Source organism: Thermobia domestica, chromosome 4 (genome assembly GCF_964235325.1).
Source record: "Thermobia domestica chromosome 4, izTheDome1.hap1.1, whole genome shotgun sequence".
Classification (NCBI taxonomy): domain Eukaryota; kingdom Metazoa; phylum Arthropoda; class Insecta; order Zygentoma; family Lepismatidae; genus Thermobia; species Thermobia domestica.
In genome coordinates this window covers 333,666,171-333,679,951 of record NC_137457.1, presented here as the reverse complement: position 1 = coordinate 333,679,951, position 13,781 = coordinate 333,666,171, and the positions used below count along the sequence as shown (strand labels likewise).

Genomic DNA, 13,781 nt, shown 5'->3' with positions numbered 1-13,781 from the left:
AAGCCCAAATTCTGACTTACAACTGACAGAAAATTGAACTTGATCACCATTTAAATAGTCACGCATGCGCTGTTTGCAAGACTTTTGGAATGACCCTCGTAGTATTGAGAAACTTGGGGGAGGGGACGTAGCCTTGGTCCTCAGAAAAAAATAAGTTATTGCAGAGAATTGATGTGCCCAAACTGCTAAGTTGGGGCTAAACTTACTTCGTTTTACTCCTTATCCTTCACTAAAGGTGGAGCTATGGGGAGGCATAGGGGAGCATTGCCCCCCAATTTTCTGACAACAAAATAAAAATGCCACCTATAAGATCCTTCAATTCTCATTTGTATTTACCGTGCCCCCCCCCCAGCAGATAATTCCTAATTCCGCCCATGTCCTTCACCCTTTTCAACTTCAAATAATAGTTCTCATTGGAAAGCATCAAGACAAAACACTGCAAATTTACGTAAAAATAAAGAAAGAAAGAAAGAAAAAGTTGTCATGGAAGAAACAATAGCAAATCATATCCAAGGGTAAGAACTCAGTTTAGGTTGCTACAATTGTTTCCTATAATGTTTCTTACATAGCAAAAATAAGAGTTGTGTATAGTTAGAAAACCTAACATAGGAAATAAAGATTTTTTTGTCACAAGATGTTAAAAGTAGAATAAAATCGTTCTGAAAAGTTTTCCTTTTTTCTTGTTTCAGGTTATTGGTTCAACTGGAAGAGACTGAAAAGACGTTTGATGACTTTTGGAACCATCACGCTAACAAACTCAATCAGTGCCTCGAACTCAGGAAATTTGAACAGGACTTCCGAGAGTTACAAGTAAGAAACCTAGAAACTCTTTTACCAGGAAACAAAATTGACTTAAATGCTAGGGAGTTATCCAAGAATGTAAGAGGTAAAACCATATCGTTCGTAACATTCTGATTTGTTTTCTGTCAAACATTTAATGATATTTAATTTATACTGTATCAGCGTACACTATACCCATGAATACCAATATGAATAATTTTAAAAGAAGTATCGATCCGAAGTTAATGTTATTTGTTAGGAAACAAGAGCGTAAATGTACTTACTTCATTTCATTTCTTTTCTTTCTTTCTTTCTTTCTTTTTTTTTTTTTTTTTTTTGTGTGTGTGTGTGTGTGTGTGTGTGTGTGTGTATGTAAAGTGATCAATATGCACCAGGAACTAGTTCGGAAAAAGTGTTATTTTTTCTGTATGAGAATAAAAATTATACAGAGTGGTTGTAAAATCAGTACAAATTTGTAACAATGACTATTTAAAAAAGTAAACAACCTATCACAGTATTATTTTAATTGAATACGTTATTAGGGTGTACTATTTGGCTATTAAGTTACATTTCAACGTATGCACCCGCATTTTCCACACACTTCTGGAATCTTTTAGGAACATAATCCACGGCTCTTCTTAGCATAATCTCACAAAATTCTATTCGCCTATCGGAGTCCTCATTTAAAAGTTCACGAACGTTATATGGCATCCAGGGTCAAAAATGGAACTCGCTTTTTAAAATAGTCATTACCGTGTGAGGTGACAATCCTGTTTCCCTAGCAGCATGTCTTGTGGACTTTGAAAGACTACGTTCAGACATGTCCCAAACAACGTGCACATTTCTTCCGATATGGATGTTGAAGGCCGTCCAGATCGACTTGCATCTAACACACTACTAGTTGTAATTAATTTCTTATAACAGTTTTTTTTTTTATTGTCGTAGCGTAGCTGTTAAGCGTTTCGTTCCTACCTCGCTCTTGTCTTCACCATCTCTGCACTTGCACCACCGACCTCCAAACTTCGTACCTAACGGCAATCTTAGCTCTATCTTCTATCCTGTATACACCAGCTGTTTTGCGGTTTTCACTGGATCAACTTCTGAAATTATAAATGGTATACCTCACATTAGTAAACAGCCAGCTAGAGCTGATGCTAGTTTCTAGGATAATCTAAGTTAAAAATAGATATTGAATTTACAAGCACCCTGTAGTTTAATATAAAGTTCTTTTCAGTGCTGTACTATAAATTCAGTTCACGTAGAGTGCTTGTAGGAAAAGATAATGAAGATTGACTTGGCAACAAAGATTTCATTTTATCTTAAGTGTTGTCATGTAGTAGTGACGTGCAGTGTTGTTTTCGATTCCGGTCATGAATAGTAATATATCTTTCGGCATTGTCAAACACAACGTAATATTAGAATGCGTTTAGCATGGGAAACATGATGTTTGTGGGTTTTCTTTAGGTTCTTCCGTTTCCTCCCACATTACTATTCTACGAATTCTGTGATATTCATCCCTTTTCTTCAGTCTAAATGACATAATTGTGGGACGTTAAATTCTTAGTTTCACCTTTACAGGTGCTCGGTCTATACTGCGGCTCATCGATTTCCAGTATCATCTGTCAAGTACGCATAAAAATAACTTTTTCAGCTGCAAAAGTGTTCAAAGTTGCTACACCTATTTTTCTGAAGTAATATTGCAACAAATTACTGAAAGTTTTATACCTTGTTTCGTTAAACATTCCTCTACAACACAACTTCTTAGGTCATTTCGAAATCTACTGAAAATTCTTGCAAACACAGTTTCTTTCAGCAAATGGTTTGTAATTTTCTAATTGTATCTTAAATCAAATTCAGCAGTTCAATATAGTTGCTCTTCTTCATTGACTTGCTACCCTCTCTATGTCGTCTTGTTCCAGTCCTTGCTTTGCTAAAGAAAATCTCTGGCACTAATCAGATATTCTCTTTTTCTTTCTTTCTTTCTTTTAAAAAAACCTTTTCATTGTTTTTAACTATCTCATAGTAATATTGGTCATATGCTTGACCATCAATCCTTGTATAATCGAATGTCTTTCGGTTTAGATGGAGATGGTTTTGGAACTATTCAAGACACGGACTATTTACGTTAAAAAAATTCACTGAAATCTGAAACATTTCAAACTCCTTTGTAGTGAGTAGTGAGTCGTTTCTGAACCGGAGTTGCCTGCTTCTCCTTAATTCAGGTTTGTTTTTTAATATTCTTACGATGCTGAGTAAATACTGAAATCAAACCCACTAAGATAGATGCATGAACCATTCAACCATACACGAAGGCAAGAACTAAATATGCTTTTCTTTCTTTAAATTGTATTATATTAAGAAGAGTTAGTTCTTAATTTCCTGTATTTATTGTTTCAGGCAAATTTCGATTCTAACATGAAGACTGTGTCTGAAATGACTGAAGTTGGTGAGTCTGTTTCTCGTGTGGATGCCTTATTAAAAGAAACATTAATATTTCAAGAAGAGTGCCTGGTAAGTCATATTATTTTCTACTGATTTGCTTTGCTTTCAATAAAAATAGCGTCACTTCATACAGAAAGACAATTTCTTGCTCTGCATGCTTTTTTTAAAAAGAGATAAACGAAGATAGTTTTTAAAAAAATGACGCGCGTCGAAAATGCCTTTTTTAATGTGATACGTAGTTACCCAATGCCGAAGCTTCTTTGAAAACACAAAGTGGTTACTCTGTCCACAGGTGGAAGATAAAGTTTGGGAAGAAATTAATTTCAAGGGTTGTTTTAAAGGTCTTTCAATTATTAACGTAGACGAATAAGGCATGCTATATTTCTTACAAAGTGTATCCATAGCATCAAGTTTATGGTTGAGAAAAACGTACATTGTACGTACCGACGTATAAGTACAATATATATAGAACATAAGAATAAGAAGTTATTTGTTGTCACATTATGTATCAAGATTTATATGATAGGCAATACTTAAGTTAGCATATGTTTGAATGATTATTAACTAACCAACCACTAACCTTTCTCCGCCTGAGCCGCTCCAACGCCATCTATTAGCAATCGGCTGAACTACGTCCAGGCTAGCGACTAACACGTGGTCAGTGGGTTGCGTCACTCTATCTTTAACAGGCGTGTCAGGAACGTTCTGGATCTAGTGACAGTCACGTCTTTTATTCATATGACTCCCCAGTTTGCCTCACGACGCTGAGAATTGGGAAGCACCGGACGGGAATTGAATCCGAAACCACACGGACATGTCCAACACTTTAAGCACTAGATTGTGGAGCCCCCTATCAAAGTTGATTAGAGTTACGTTAAAACTAATCTGTACTGTAATTACCATTTATTTGGGTACGTGCAAACTTTTCCCTAATAAATGAAAAAAATGATGTTTTTTAAATAATAAAATAAAATAATGGTTTTCGTTAGCCTATAGGTAAATAAAGACTTTCGTTGTAATGAAATTCACTTGATTTCGGATTATGTTAGATAATATTAGATTATACGATTGTCTATTTATATAAGATATCTGGAAGAAGGCTGCATCATCTGTTGATTTAAAGGTATAACAACAATTTGCTGCGTCCAAGTGTATATAGTTGGTTAATACAATTGTATCAAATTAGTTGGACATTGCGTATATCGTTACAAAAGAAGCTGTAGTATGAAGTGTCTGTAACAGTAGATCGTTCAACAGAACAGTTATTCAGATATAAGCAGTTTACATTAACAAGAATTTAAACCTCGTTTTTCAGTTGGGCAAACTTAAAAAAGTGCAAAATAACATTCTAAGGCTTGATAGAAACTTTCGTGTGAGTTTTCCAGAGGTACTGACGAAGGCGACAGAGATTGCTGAAACAGTTAAGTACATTTAACCTTTTCAGGACCGACAGGGATTTTAAGAAAATCGTAGACCTTTACGTTGGCGACTTTGGTACCCCTTCTAATTGTCACAGGGACATGAACGATACCTTACTGTAAAGTCTATGAAACACAGATTCTAACGAGCTAACTTTTGCGCCCCTCCCAAACCCGTAGAATTTTTTAAAAATATATTTTTGTTTTTGGAAATTTGAGAGAGGCTACACTGTTACTTTTCGTATGCAGGAAAAAATATTTTCACGTGTACGCCAAAGGCGAAAATTCAATGCGAAGTGAGAAAAAAATGCGAACGTGTTTCCTACGAGAATCATATTGTACATATTTTTCGAAATATTTTGATTTACCTTGACGTTGCAAGTCTTAGCTACGCCCCTAATTTGCACAGAGGTATAAGCCATACCTCGTTGGAAGGCTTATGGGATACATATTCTAACGAGGTAACTTTTGTGAACCCATGCCCAACCCATAAAAGAAGAAGAATTGAAAAAAATACATTTTGTGGGACTGGGGCAACATTGTTATTTGTCGTATACAAGAAAAAAGTTCTCACATATACGCCAGACATCACTAGTTAATATGTTCATTTATCTTTGTTAATACCACTTTTTCATACTTGTAGCTCCTTTGGGGAGATTCCCCACCCCCCCCAAGATATCCAAATTTTCGACCCTACCTTTCCGCTGCGGTGCCTTAGATGTGGATGAAATGCATATCATTGGGAAGTGTCATCCTTCCTGAAAAGATAGACACACCTAAATCATCTCTCTAGGTTAATTAGGAGGCGACCTACAGAGGTTTAAGCTGCTGACTCAGCCCCTGAGCCCTTGGTCCTGCAAAGATTAAAGTATACTTGAACACAGTGAGTTATTGCTACATAACATTATGTATGTCGATGAATTTTGTTAACGTGATAGTTCTTAGGAAATTGCCCCAGTCATGGAAGCAAACTGTGCCCATCTTATAACCTATAATCACGATTACCACGTAGAATTTAGTACTGTAAAACTTAGAATTGTTTAAAACTGTCATGTCCTGTATTAATTATCTGTGTCTTATGATTGTGAAGTCAGATAACCTTATATCCTTTCCTTTGTTGAAATTCCAAAAAAAAAAAAATCTATGTACAAACTCCGTCATCTGTATTTCCAACTGTTTCAAATTAAAACACAATATTTGTAATTGTATTTTCAGGATGATCTGGAAAAAGCTGAAGAACTAAGAACAATTGGGTTACAATTAATTTATAGCAATCATTACGCAGTTGACTCTATTCAGCCGAAATGTGTTGAACTCCAAAGAATGTGTGATATCTTTACTGATAGACTCCAAAGAAGGTTGGACGTTCTCAGAAAATGTAGGGACCTGCAAGAAAGGATAGAAAAGGTAATTAGTATTTAAATATAAATAAATAAATAAACTTTGGTACACAGTGAAAAGGAGCACGTGCTAAAAGTGTCAATTTCGCCTGGTAGATGTCAATCGCTAGTGGATATACGAAAACAAAGGGACTGAAAGCGCGCGGCCGTTTCTAGGCTTAGTACAGAGTTCTTCCGCTAGGTGGGTCTAGTAGAGACCTTCTCAAATCAATTGCCCAGGATGTCAAAGAATGTATACATTTTATTTTCTGGCTGACTCTGCATATTCAGAATACTATATTTGAAAATATAACATAAACACTTGCACGCATTAAGTGCGATATTAAAATTGTGAATGATTAAAACTGAACGTAAAAAATGCACGATAAGAGCCCCCTGAGTTTTTTTTTTTTTTTTTTTTTTTTTTTTTTTTTTTTTTCGTATACCTGATCTTAAAAACATGAATTGATATCCGGGCCATGCGGAGGCCATTGTCTTCGGCCTTCGTGAATTCAGGAAACCGATGTAATATCATACGCACGTTAAACATCTCGTACAGCAAATGAACATTTGAAGCATGTGGGCGGACTCCGTCTTGCGTGAACCCTGACAGTTAAAGCTGTCCTCCAACATGAATTTGTATTATTCTTTGTTTACTGTATCATCTTAGAAAAAAGGCGTTGGGTTGAAACTGTTACCTACACACTGACCATTTCACTACAATTCTCAATGTTATGCAGTATGTAAGGATGTTCCAGTTACCAAGAATGGAAGATTTTTCCTATTCATTACAATTTTTAAATGAAAATACGCTCTGTTAGTAAACCATGTTTTGTGCAGAACGTGATCTTTTACCAAACACAAAGCGAACTGAAGCCTTCGTTCCTTGATCTTTGTACAGGTTTCCTACTGGTCAGGAAAGGCAGGAAAAACTCAAGGAAAATGGTGCAGGTCAGGGAAAAAGATCGGAAATCAGGGAAATTTTATAAAATATATTTTTTCTAACACTAATTGTACACCAATTTCAGCTTAGCCAACAATTATCTTCAGAGTAACTGATAGTCAGACGTTTGTGGGTAGATATTAATGATAACAGTATGGGACGTTTGCTCAGATTTTTATGGGTTGTAAGTGAAATGTACGTATGAGCAATTGATTACTATTTGTCTCTATAGAATAAATGTTCTCATATATAAATATTCACCGTTATTTATTCCTTATTTATATGTTAACGTCATCCGACACCTGTCATGAAAGTCAGGGAATTACCTTTGGCAGGGAGAAGTCAGGGAAATGCATTTCTCCAGATCAGTAGGAACCCTGTTGTAGATCGTTTATGGATATCTGTCGTTTTATAAGGGAACAATTGAAGATCAAAGTTAAAGATCTTTGCATTTACCTACCAAACGGCTTTCCTCCTCGTTGATTTGCTGGAACTTCGTGTCAAACTCGTAGGAACTATTTCAATGTTTTGACATGTGCCGATATTTGATGGGCGCCGTCGATTCTTCTCCAGCATAGAGCCAATGACTTCAAATTGCTCATGCAATCTCTGAATGGTTTGTTTGCAATGAGTTCATATTGTACTAAGCGTGCATCTTTGTGTCGCTATCAAACCCTTCATTCCTGCAAAATGCATTATAGCTCTCAATTCTACACGAACTGCCCGTAATCCGCCATCTTGCAAAATGTTGTTTCGCAGTAAGGTAAGAATTCGATACTGACTTGCTGACATCTGCCGGATTTTCCGTGAACAAAAGCATCGGAATATGCATTTTTAACATTCAATCTGTAATATTAAAAATTTTATGGGTTGACTGAACGGTATGACATTTCATGCGTTACTCTATTAAATAAGGCGATAGGTTCTATCTATCCAGGAAAATTTATCAATTGAGAACATAAGTAAGTGTAATCCATACTTTTTAAATATGTTGATTAAAGATCTAGAAACTGCATCGGTGCAAAGCTGTTAAAAGGCAATAAGGTATATCACATCTTAATGTTAAGGAAGTATCTTTTACGAGATGCCATTAATTGTGAAATGTCAGAAAAATAAAGCTTATTTTCATTAAAACTGTTAGATACTGAAATCTATTGTATTAATATGTAGTTTCCAAGAAATATTTGCACTGAAACTTAAAAATTTCTTTTAAATGTTTTTGAAATTATATCTGAAAATTCGAAATTGTATCTTGAGCAGTTTTTCTCGTTAAATGTAGTGAACGAATTTGAATTCAATCGAGTGTCTAAGCAGAACTAGCAGATGGTTACAGTCAGTGATGCTATTCAGCCAGTTCGCTAGAACTGGTCGTTAAAATATTTCCAGTCGCAGAACCGTTTGGTGTATCCATACATAACAGTAAGTTTTACCCAGTTATATCAGTGGCGGATCCAGGGGGGGAGGCGATCGGGGCGCTTGCCTCCCAGAAGAGTTGAGTTGAGTTTGGATTTAACGTCCCGTTCAGCAGCAAGGCTATATGAGACGTGGACCTACTGATTAACGTGGAATCCGAACCACTTGAGCTCCCGCTGGGAATCGAACCCAGGTCTCCCACGCCAAAGGCGCGTACGCTAACCGCTTAGCCACGAAGGAGCTCTGCCTCCCAGAAGAGGAAACTTTCTTATTTTATATATATAAATAAAACCCATCTCAGAGTTTGGAGCTCTTAAAAGTAGCCCTAAGTAGCAGTATTGCAACCCCTCCCCCAGAAGTCCGTCCTGGATCCGCTCCTCAGTTATATCCAGGTAACTAACTATCTTTGTGTTTAGAAATTCTTACAGCTACACGGTTAAACGTATGATCTCTCAAAACAAGTATAAGTGTTTATTTCTTAATCTCAAATGCTCATATATCAAGAATGAGAACTGGGTTCACATGAGTGTAGTGCTCAGGGTTATTTATATTTGAAACGCAAATATACCATTAACAACAATTGTTGATCCATTGCTGGATTAAGGTCTTTCCGATACCTTTTGACAAGCATTTGTCTTGGATAATTTGTTTCCAAAATATTTGCAGTTTTACCTAATTTCGTGACACCATCTTGTATTAGGATGCTGTGTAGGTCACTACTTGTCACTTGTGGTATCCAGTAAAAAAATTGCTTTTGTCTATCTTGCATGATTTGTTTTCTAAGAGAGTTATACCTATCTATCTACTCTCTCTCTTGCTCTCTCTCCACACACACACACACACACACACATATATATATATATATATATATATATATATATATATATATACATGCCGCGGATCCAGGATGTAATCAAGGGAGGGGCTAAACCATTGCCGTTTTATCCAGTGTAAAGAAAGTAGGATTGAAGCCCATTTTATCCAGTGTATACTTGAGTGTGAAGGGGCAAGGAGGGGGCTATAGCCCTTATAGCCTTCCCCTTGGATCCATTTGAATAACACCACTGGTTACAGTTAAGTAATGGAAATCATTGTTCTGAAGTAAATAAATCATGCGCAAATTTGGCGAGCAATTTTTAGCCTGTCATTTATAACTAAATATGTTTAAATGTTTTGTCCTATTAATGATATATTTATTTTTAATAGGCCAACAAATGGTGTGCCAAAGGCGTGGATCTGTTAGCGTCCCAGCAGATCGAGAAGTGTACGTCACCCGAATTCGCTGAACAAGCCTTGAATGAGCTGGAAGAATTTTTAGCCAGTTCATCCGAATTCAAGTTGAATAGTCCAAAGGAATTCAGAAATATATTTAAAGATATGATCACGCCCGAAACCAAAGCCTTGGTGCAGCAGGTAGAGTCAAAATTAATCTTTAATATTGTACGTGTAGCATTTTCTTGGTAGGAGTTCAATTTAGATGAATATCTAAAGAGGTTAATATTTATTTCTAGTCGGAAATAAATCAGATTCGTTGACAGGAACTGCTTTCAGTATTCTAGAAGGTACAGATTTTTTAAATATTTATTTTAAGTGTGACCCAAAAGTCTTAAAACAACTGTAATAAACAAGGTAAGTTCTGATATGGACATAATTTATTTTTGTCTCAATGGTAGTGTGTTCACCTCTGGTGCATGGGGTCCGTGGTTCGATTCCAACTCGCGTCAAGTGAACTTTATGGTGGACAAAGACCGTGTGCGTGGGTTTGCTCGTGGTTCTTCCGTTTCCTCCCACTTTCTTCATCCCATCATTTTCATTCATTTCTCATCACCACAGTCTTCTTTAGCCTAGCCGGCGTAAAACTTCAGTTTACTTTTTAAAAAAAAAAATATTTTTGTACTTCAAAATACATTCCTTCCTGATTGCTGCACTTGTTTGTACGTTCTTCCAACTTCTTCATGACCTGTGTAAAATCAGTTTTTTAGGATGTTGCGCAGCTCGTTTGTCACGGCGACTGAAAAGTATTGAGTCGAATGATGTAAAAAGTTACTATGCGTGCCATCTAGCGACTCCCATCAGAGCCCAATGCTTCGTGTAACACGTGACTAGATTTAACTGTTCTCGTTCATTAGCCTGTGAACACAGACGTGGATTGCTTGTAAACAGTTTTCAATTAGAGTGGCAGGAGTGCAGGGCAGACAGTGTGTGCAGATTCTACCTGAGTGTTTTGGATCGACTACTTTAGAGTGAGATAGAGGTTTGCACCGGCTGGAATTTTTAGCCCGGTCCCGGTCCGGCCCGGTGAGACCCGACCCGAGTCCAAAATATGTTTTAGCATTTAGGCCCGAGCCCGGTTCGAGTTCGTGTGATAATCAAATGAGCCCGAAATAAGCCCGAATTACAGAAACTTAACAATTAACACGAAATTATATTTTTATTTACAGCAATTAGAAGTTTAATTTTGTAGTTGTGCTTTTAAAAGTTCTCTAGAAAGAACAGTCTAATAAATATCGTTGTACAGTATATTTACAAAGTTAGGTCCGAAAGGCCCGAGAAATAGGGTTGTATATTTCAAAATTTACGGCTCGAGCCAGGCCCGGACCCAAAGTGATATATGCTTTGTAGGCCCGAGTTCGGCCCGCAGGGCGGGTCGTGCTTAAGTCCGCGAACTCGGCCCGAGGCCATGCAGACTTCTAGAGTGAGAACAGCCGCGTTCGATATGGATTAGTAGTTTCTTCTTGATAATAACGTGGCATCGCACAACATTGTTTTTATAAAGAGATTCGGTTCTCCACCATTCGCCCTATTCACCAAATCTTGCACCTGCCGATTCTTTCTCTTCTCCAAATTGAAATTTGCCGTAAAAGGGCACGATTTTCAATCAATGGAATACGTTCAAAGCGTCGTGAAAAAGGAGCTTCGCAACATTCCAAAAAGAATGCTTTTCTACAGGCCATGAAGAAGTTGTACGAACGTACAAAGAAGTGCATCGATCGAGGAGAAATGTACTTTAAAGAATAAAATTAAATTATGTTCATATCAAAGTTTATTTGTGTTTTATTACAGTTGTCTAAAGACTTTTGTGTCTTCACCTTATACCTTTTCTTTTGATCACGACTTTTTGACAGATCAGAAGAATCTGTGTGAAATTATTATAACTCTAAGTGAAAAAAAAAGTTGAGTAATTTCAATCTGGCAGTGCGCAGGGATATTGCATAATAATAAAAATAAAAAAGAAATCTTAATTCGTGAGCATTTAGATAAGATTCCCACTCAAAATTGAAGACTTGAAATGCTAATATTTTACAAAACGTTTCCACTCACAATTCAGCACTTCAAATGTCAACATTTTACAAAAGAATTTTGCAGGTTTCTACTCTCAATTCAAGACCTCAACGTGAACATTTTAGAAAAGTTTTCACTTACAAAGTAAGACTTCAGTCTCAGTGTTGTAGAAAAGCTTCCGCTCACAATTTAAGACTCCGATGTCAATTTTGAAAAGTTTTCGCGTACAATTCTAGACTTAAGTAACCTTTCGTTACATTTCGAACCTCTTCAAATGGTAGCACTAGTAGTATATCTATTAGGAAACATAAATAAAAGTGTTGAATTGTGAGTGGAAACCTTATCAGTTAACATTAATTTGATTTTTAGTGAATTTTAATAAAGTTTAGTTGCCTTTTCCATTTTTTTTTTTTTAAATCATTATTTACCTGCCTGTTGCTGCTAGTTGAAGATGTCTTATGTATAACGAAACGTAACGCATTGGGATTGAAGCTCTAAATTATGTAAACCTTTCCTAAAATATTTTTACTATTAACCCTTTCTTGGTTCTTTAGAAGGTTCACTTGAGTAGGCGGTTCTACCAAATAGAAAATTTATAGGAAAAATATGATGTGAAACATTTTTCGCGAAGGAATGAGAATGTGAATATAAGTAATTATTGTCCGTGCACAGCATATTGAAATGAACTTTGAGTGATAGTGAAAGTGTTGTAAGTTTAAGTGTGTTCTTCCACTGTCGTTACTTATACGTATACCTGTCGTCGCTGACGCTCCTTCTCTGTAAGGACGCACCACCTCACTACCGTTCGGGCCTCCCTGCTGCACTCCTACCCTGACCCGGTTAGATAGCATTCGTGCTTTTTAGTGGCCACCTAATACAAGCTAGTTCCGTGTTTTGTGCACCGTAGATTTTATGCCATACGTCTACATGGTATTTATACTGAGCCCTCCTGAAGGTAATCTGTAACTAGTAATGAAGTTCCTCATTTAGTGTGTGCTCTACTAAAAGAAATACAAAGGTTTAATCTAACCTGAAAATATAAGAAATATGTCAAAATTTGGTAGAACCGTCTGCCCTTTAAAAAATAAACAGATGAAAGATAAATTATATAAATATATGTGTAAAATAAATTCCTCAGTGGATACTAACGTAAATTCAGGTAAAGAAAGAAAGTTTTAAGTTATATACTGTTTTCTTTATTTCTTTTTCTTTTGATTTTACGTTTTTCATTTATTTCGATTATATTTTCAGCTTTTAACGAAAGTTGAGGACATAAAATCGAAGGCAGAAGCTTCAAGAAGGCAACTCAAAAAGAAAACAAGAATTAATTTGAAGACTGAACAAAATCAAATTAATCCATAACTGGAATTCAGTTGTCATTGTAACGTGCGCCTCGCTCTCAAGCTTTGCTAATGTCGTTTTACTTCTTGTACTATTTTTTGTTGAATTCTTTCTTTTGTCGAAACTTTTAATATCGAATATTTTAAATTCAAATCCACATTTCACTTCCGATCGTAGAGTTACAAGAAAGTTTACCTAAGCATTATTCTTATTCTGACTCAGCTTATTTTTTACGGCGGGCTATCATTTCACAACAACAAATTTAATACACTTAAGTCAATGTTAGTTCTATCCTCCATGTATAGAACTTAACGAATTTCCTGGTATATAAGACCCACACTTTCACTCTTAAAATAGGACTTAAATATGGAATGAGTCTTATATAGGGTGTCACAAGACTTCTCACATCATAATAAGAAAAAAAGTTCATGTGGAGCTGTGGTCGGAAGTGCATATAGGGTGCCGGAAACGTGAAAAAAAAAAAAAAAAAATGAACTTTAAAGGTCCATAATTATACTAATATAGGACCAATCGTAGTCGAATCAAGACATCACTGAGAAACTGGCATGTGAACTATCCAAATATTCATCTTTCAGAACCTCCGGTACTTGCACAATCATTTTTAGAGAGGCTGTTTGAGAGTAATTGATCATTCTCCACCTACCTCTCTAAAACTTGATGTGGAAGTACTAGATCATTCTTAAACATGCATATTTGGATAGTTCACATATTAGTTCCTTAGTGATGTCTTGACCAGACTACGATAGGTTCCATAGTAGAGGA

The 13,781-nt window shown here is 36.2% G+C and overlaps 1 protein-coding gene across 4 annotated transcripts in view; it reads left to right on the top strand.

The window, feature by feature from the left end:
• The window catches only part of LOC145684481 (guanine nucleotide exchange factor DBS), a 295,537-nt gene that overhangs the window by 219,829 nt on the left and 61,927 nt on the right, over positions 1-13,781 (top strand). For all 4 annotated transcript variants that reach the window (XM_081756923.1, XM_081756924.1, XM_081756925.1 and 1 more), the window contains 4 exons: positions 690-810; positions 3,178-3,291; positions 5,856-6,047; positions 9,582-9,788. In XM_081756923.1, coding sequence (XP_081613049.1) covers positions 690-810; positions 3,178-3,291; positions 5,856-6,047; positions 9,582-9,788 — 634 coding nt within the window. The remainder of the gene's footprint in view (positions 1-689; positions 811-3,177; positions 3,292-5,855; positions 6,048-9,581; positions 9,789-13,781) is intronic.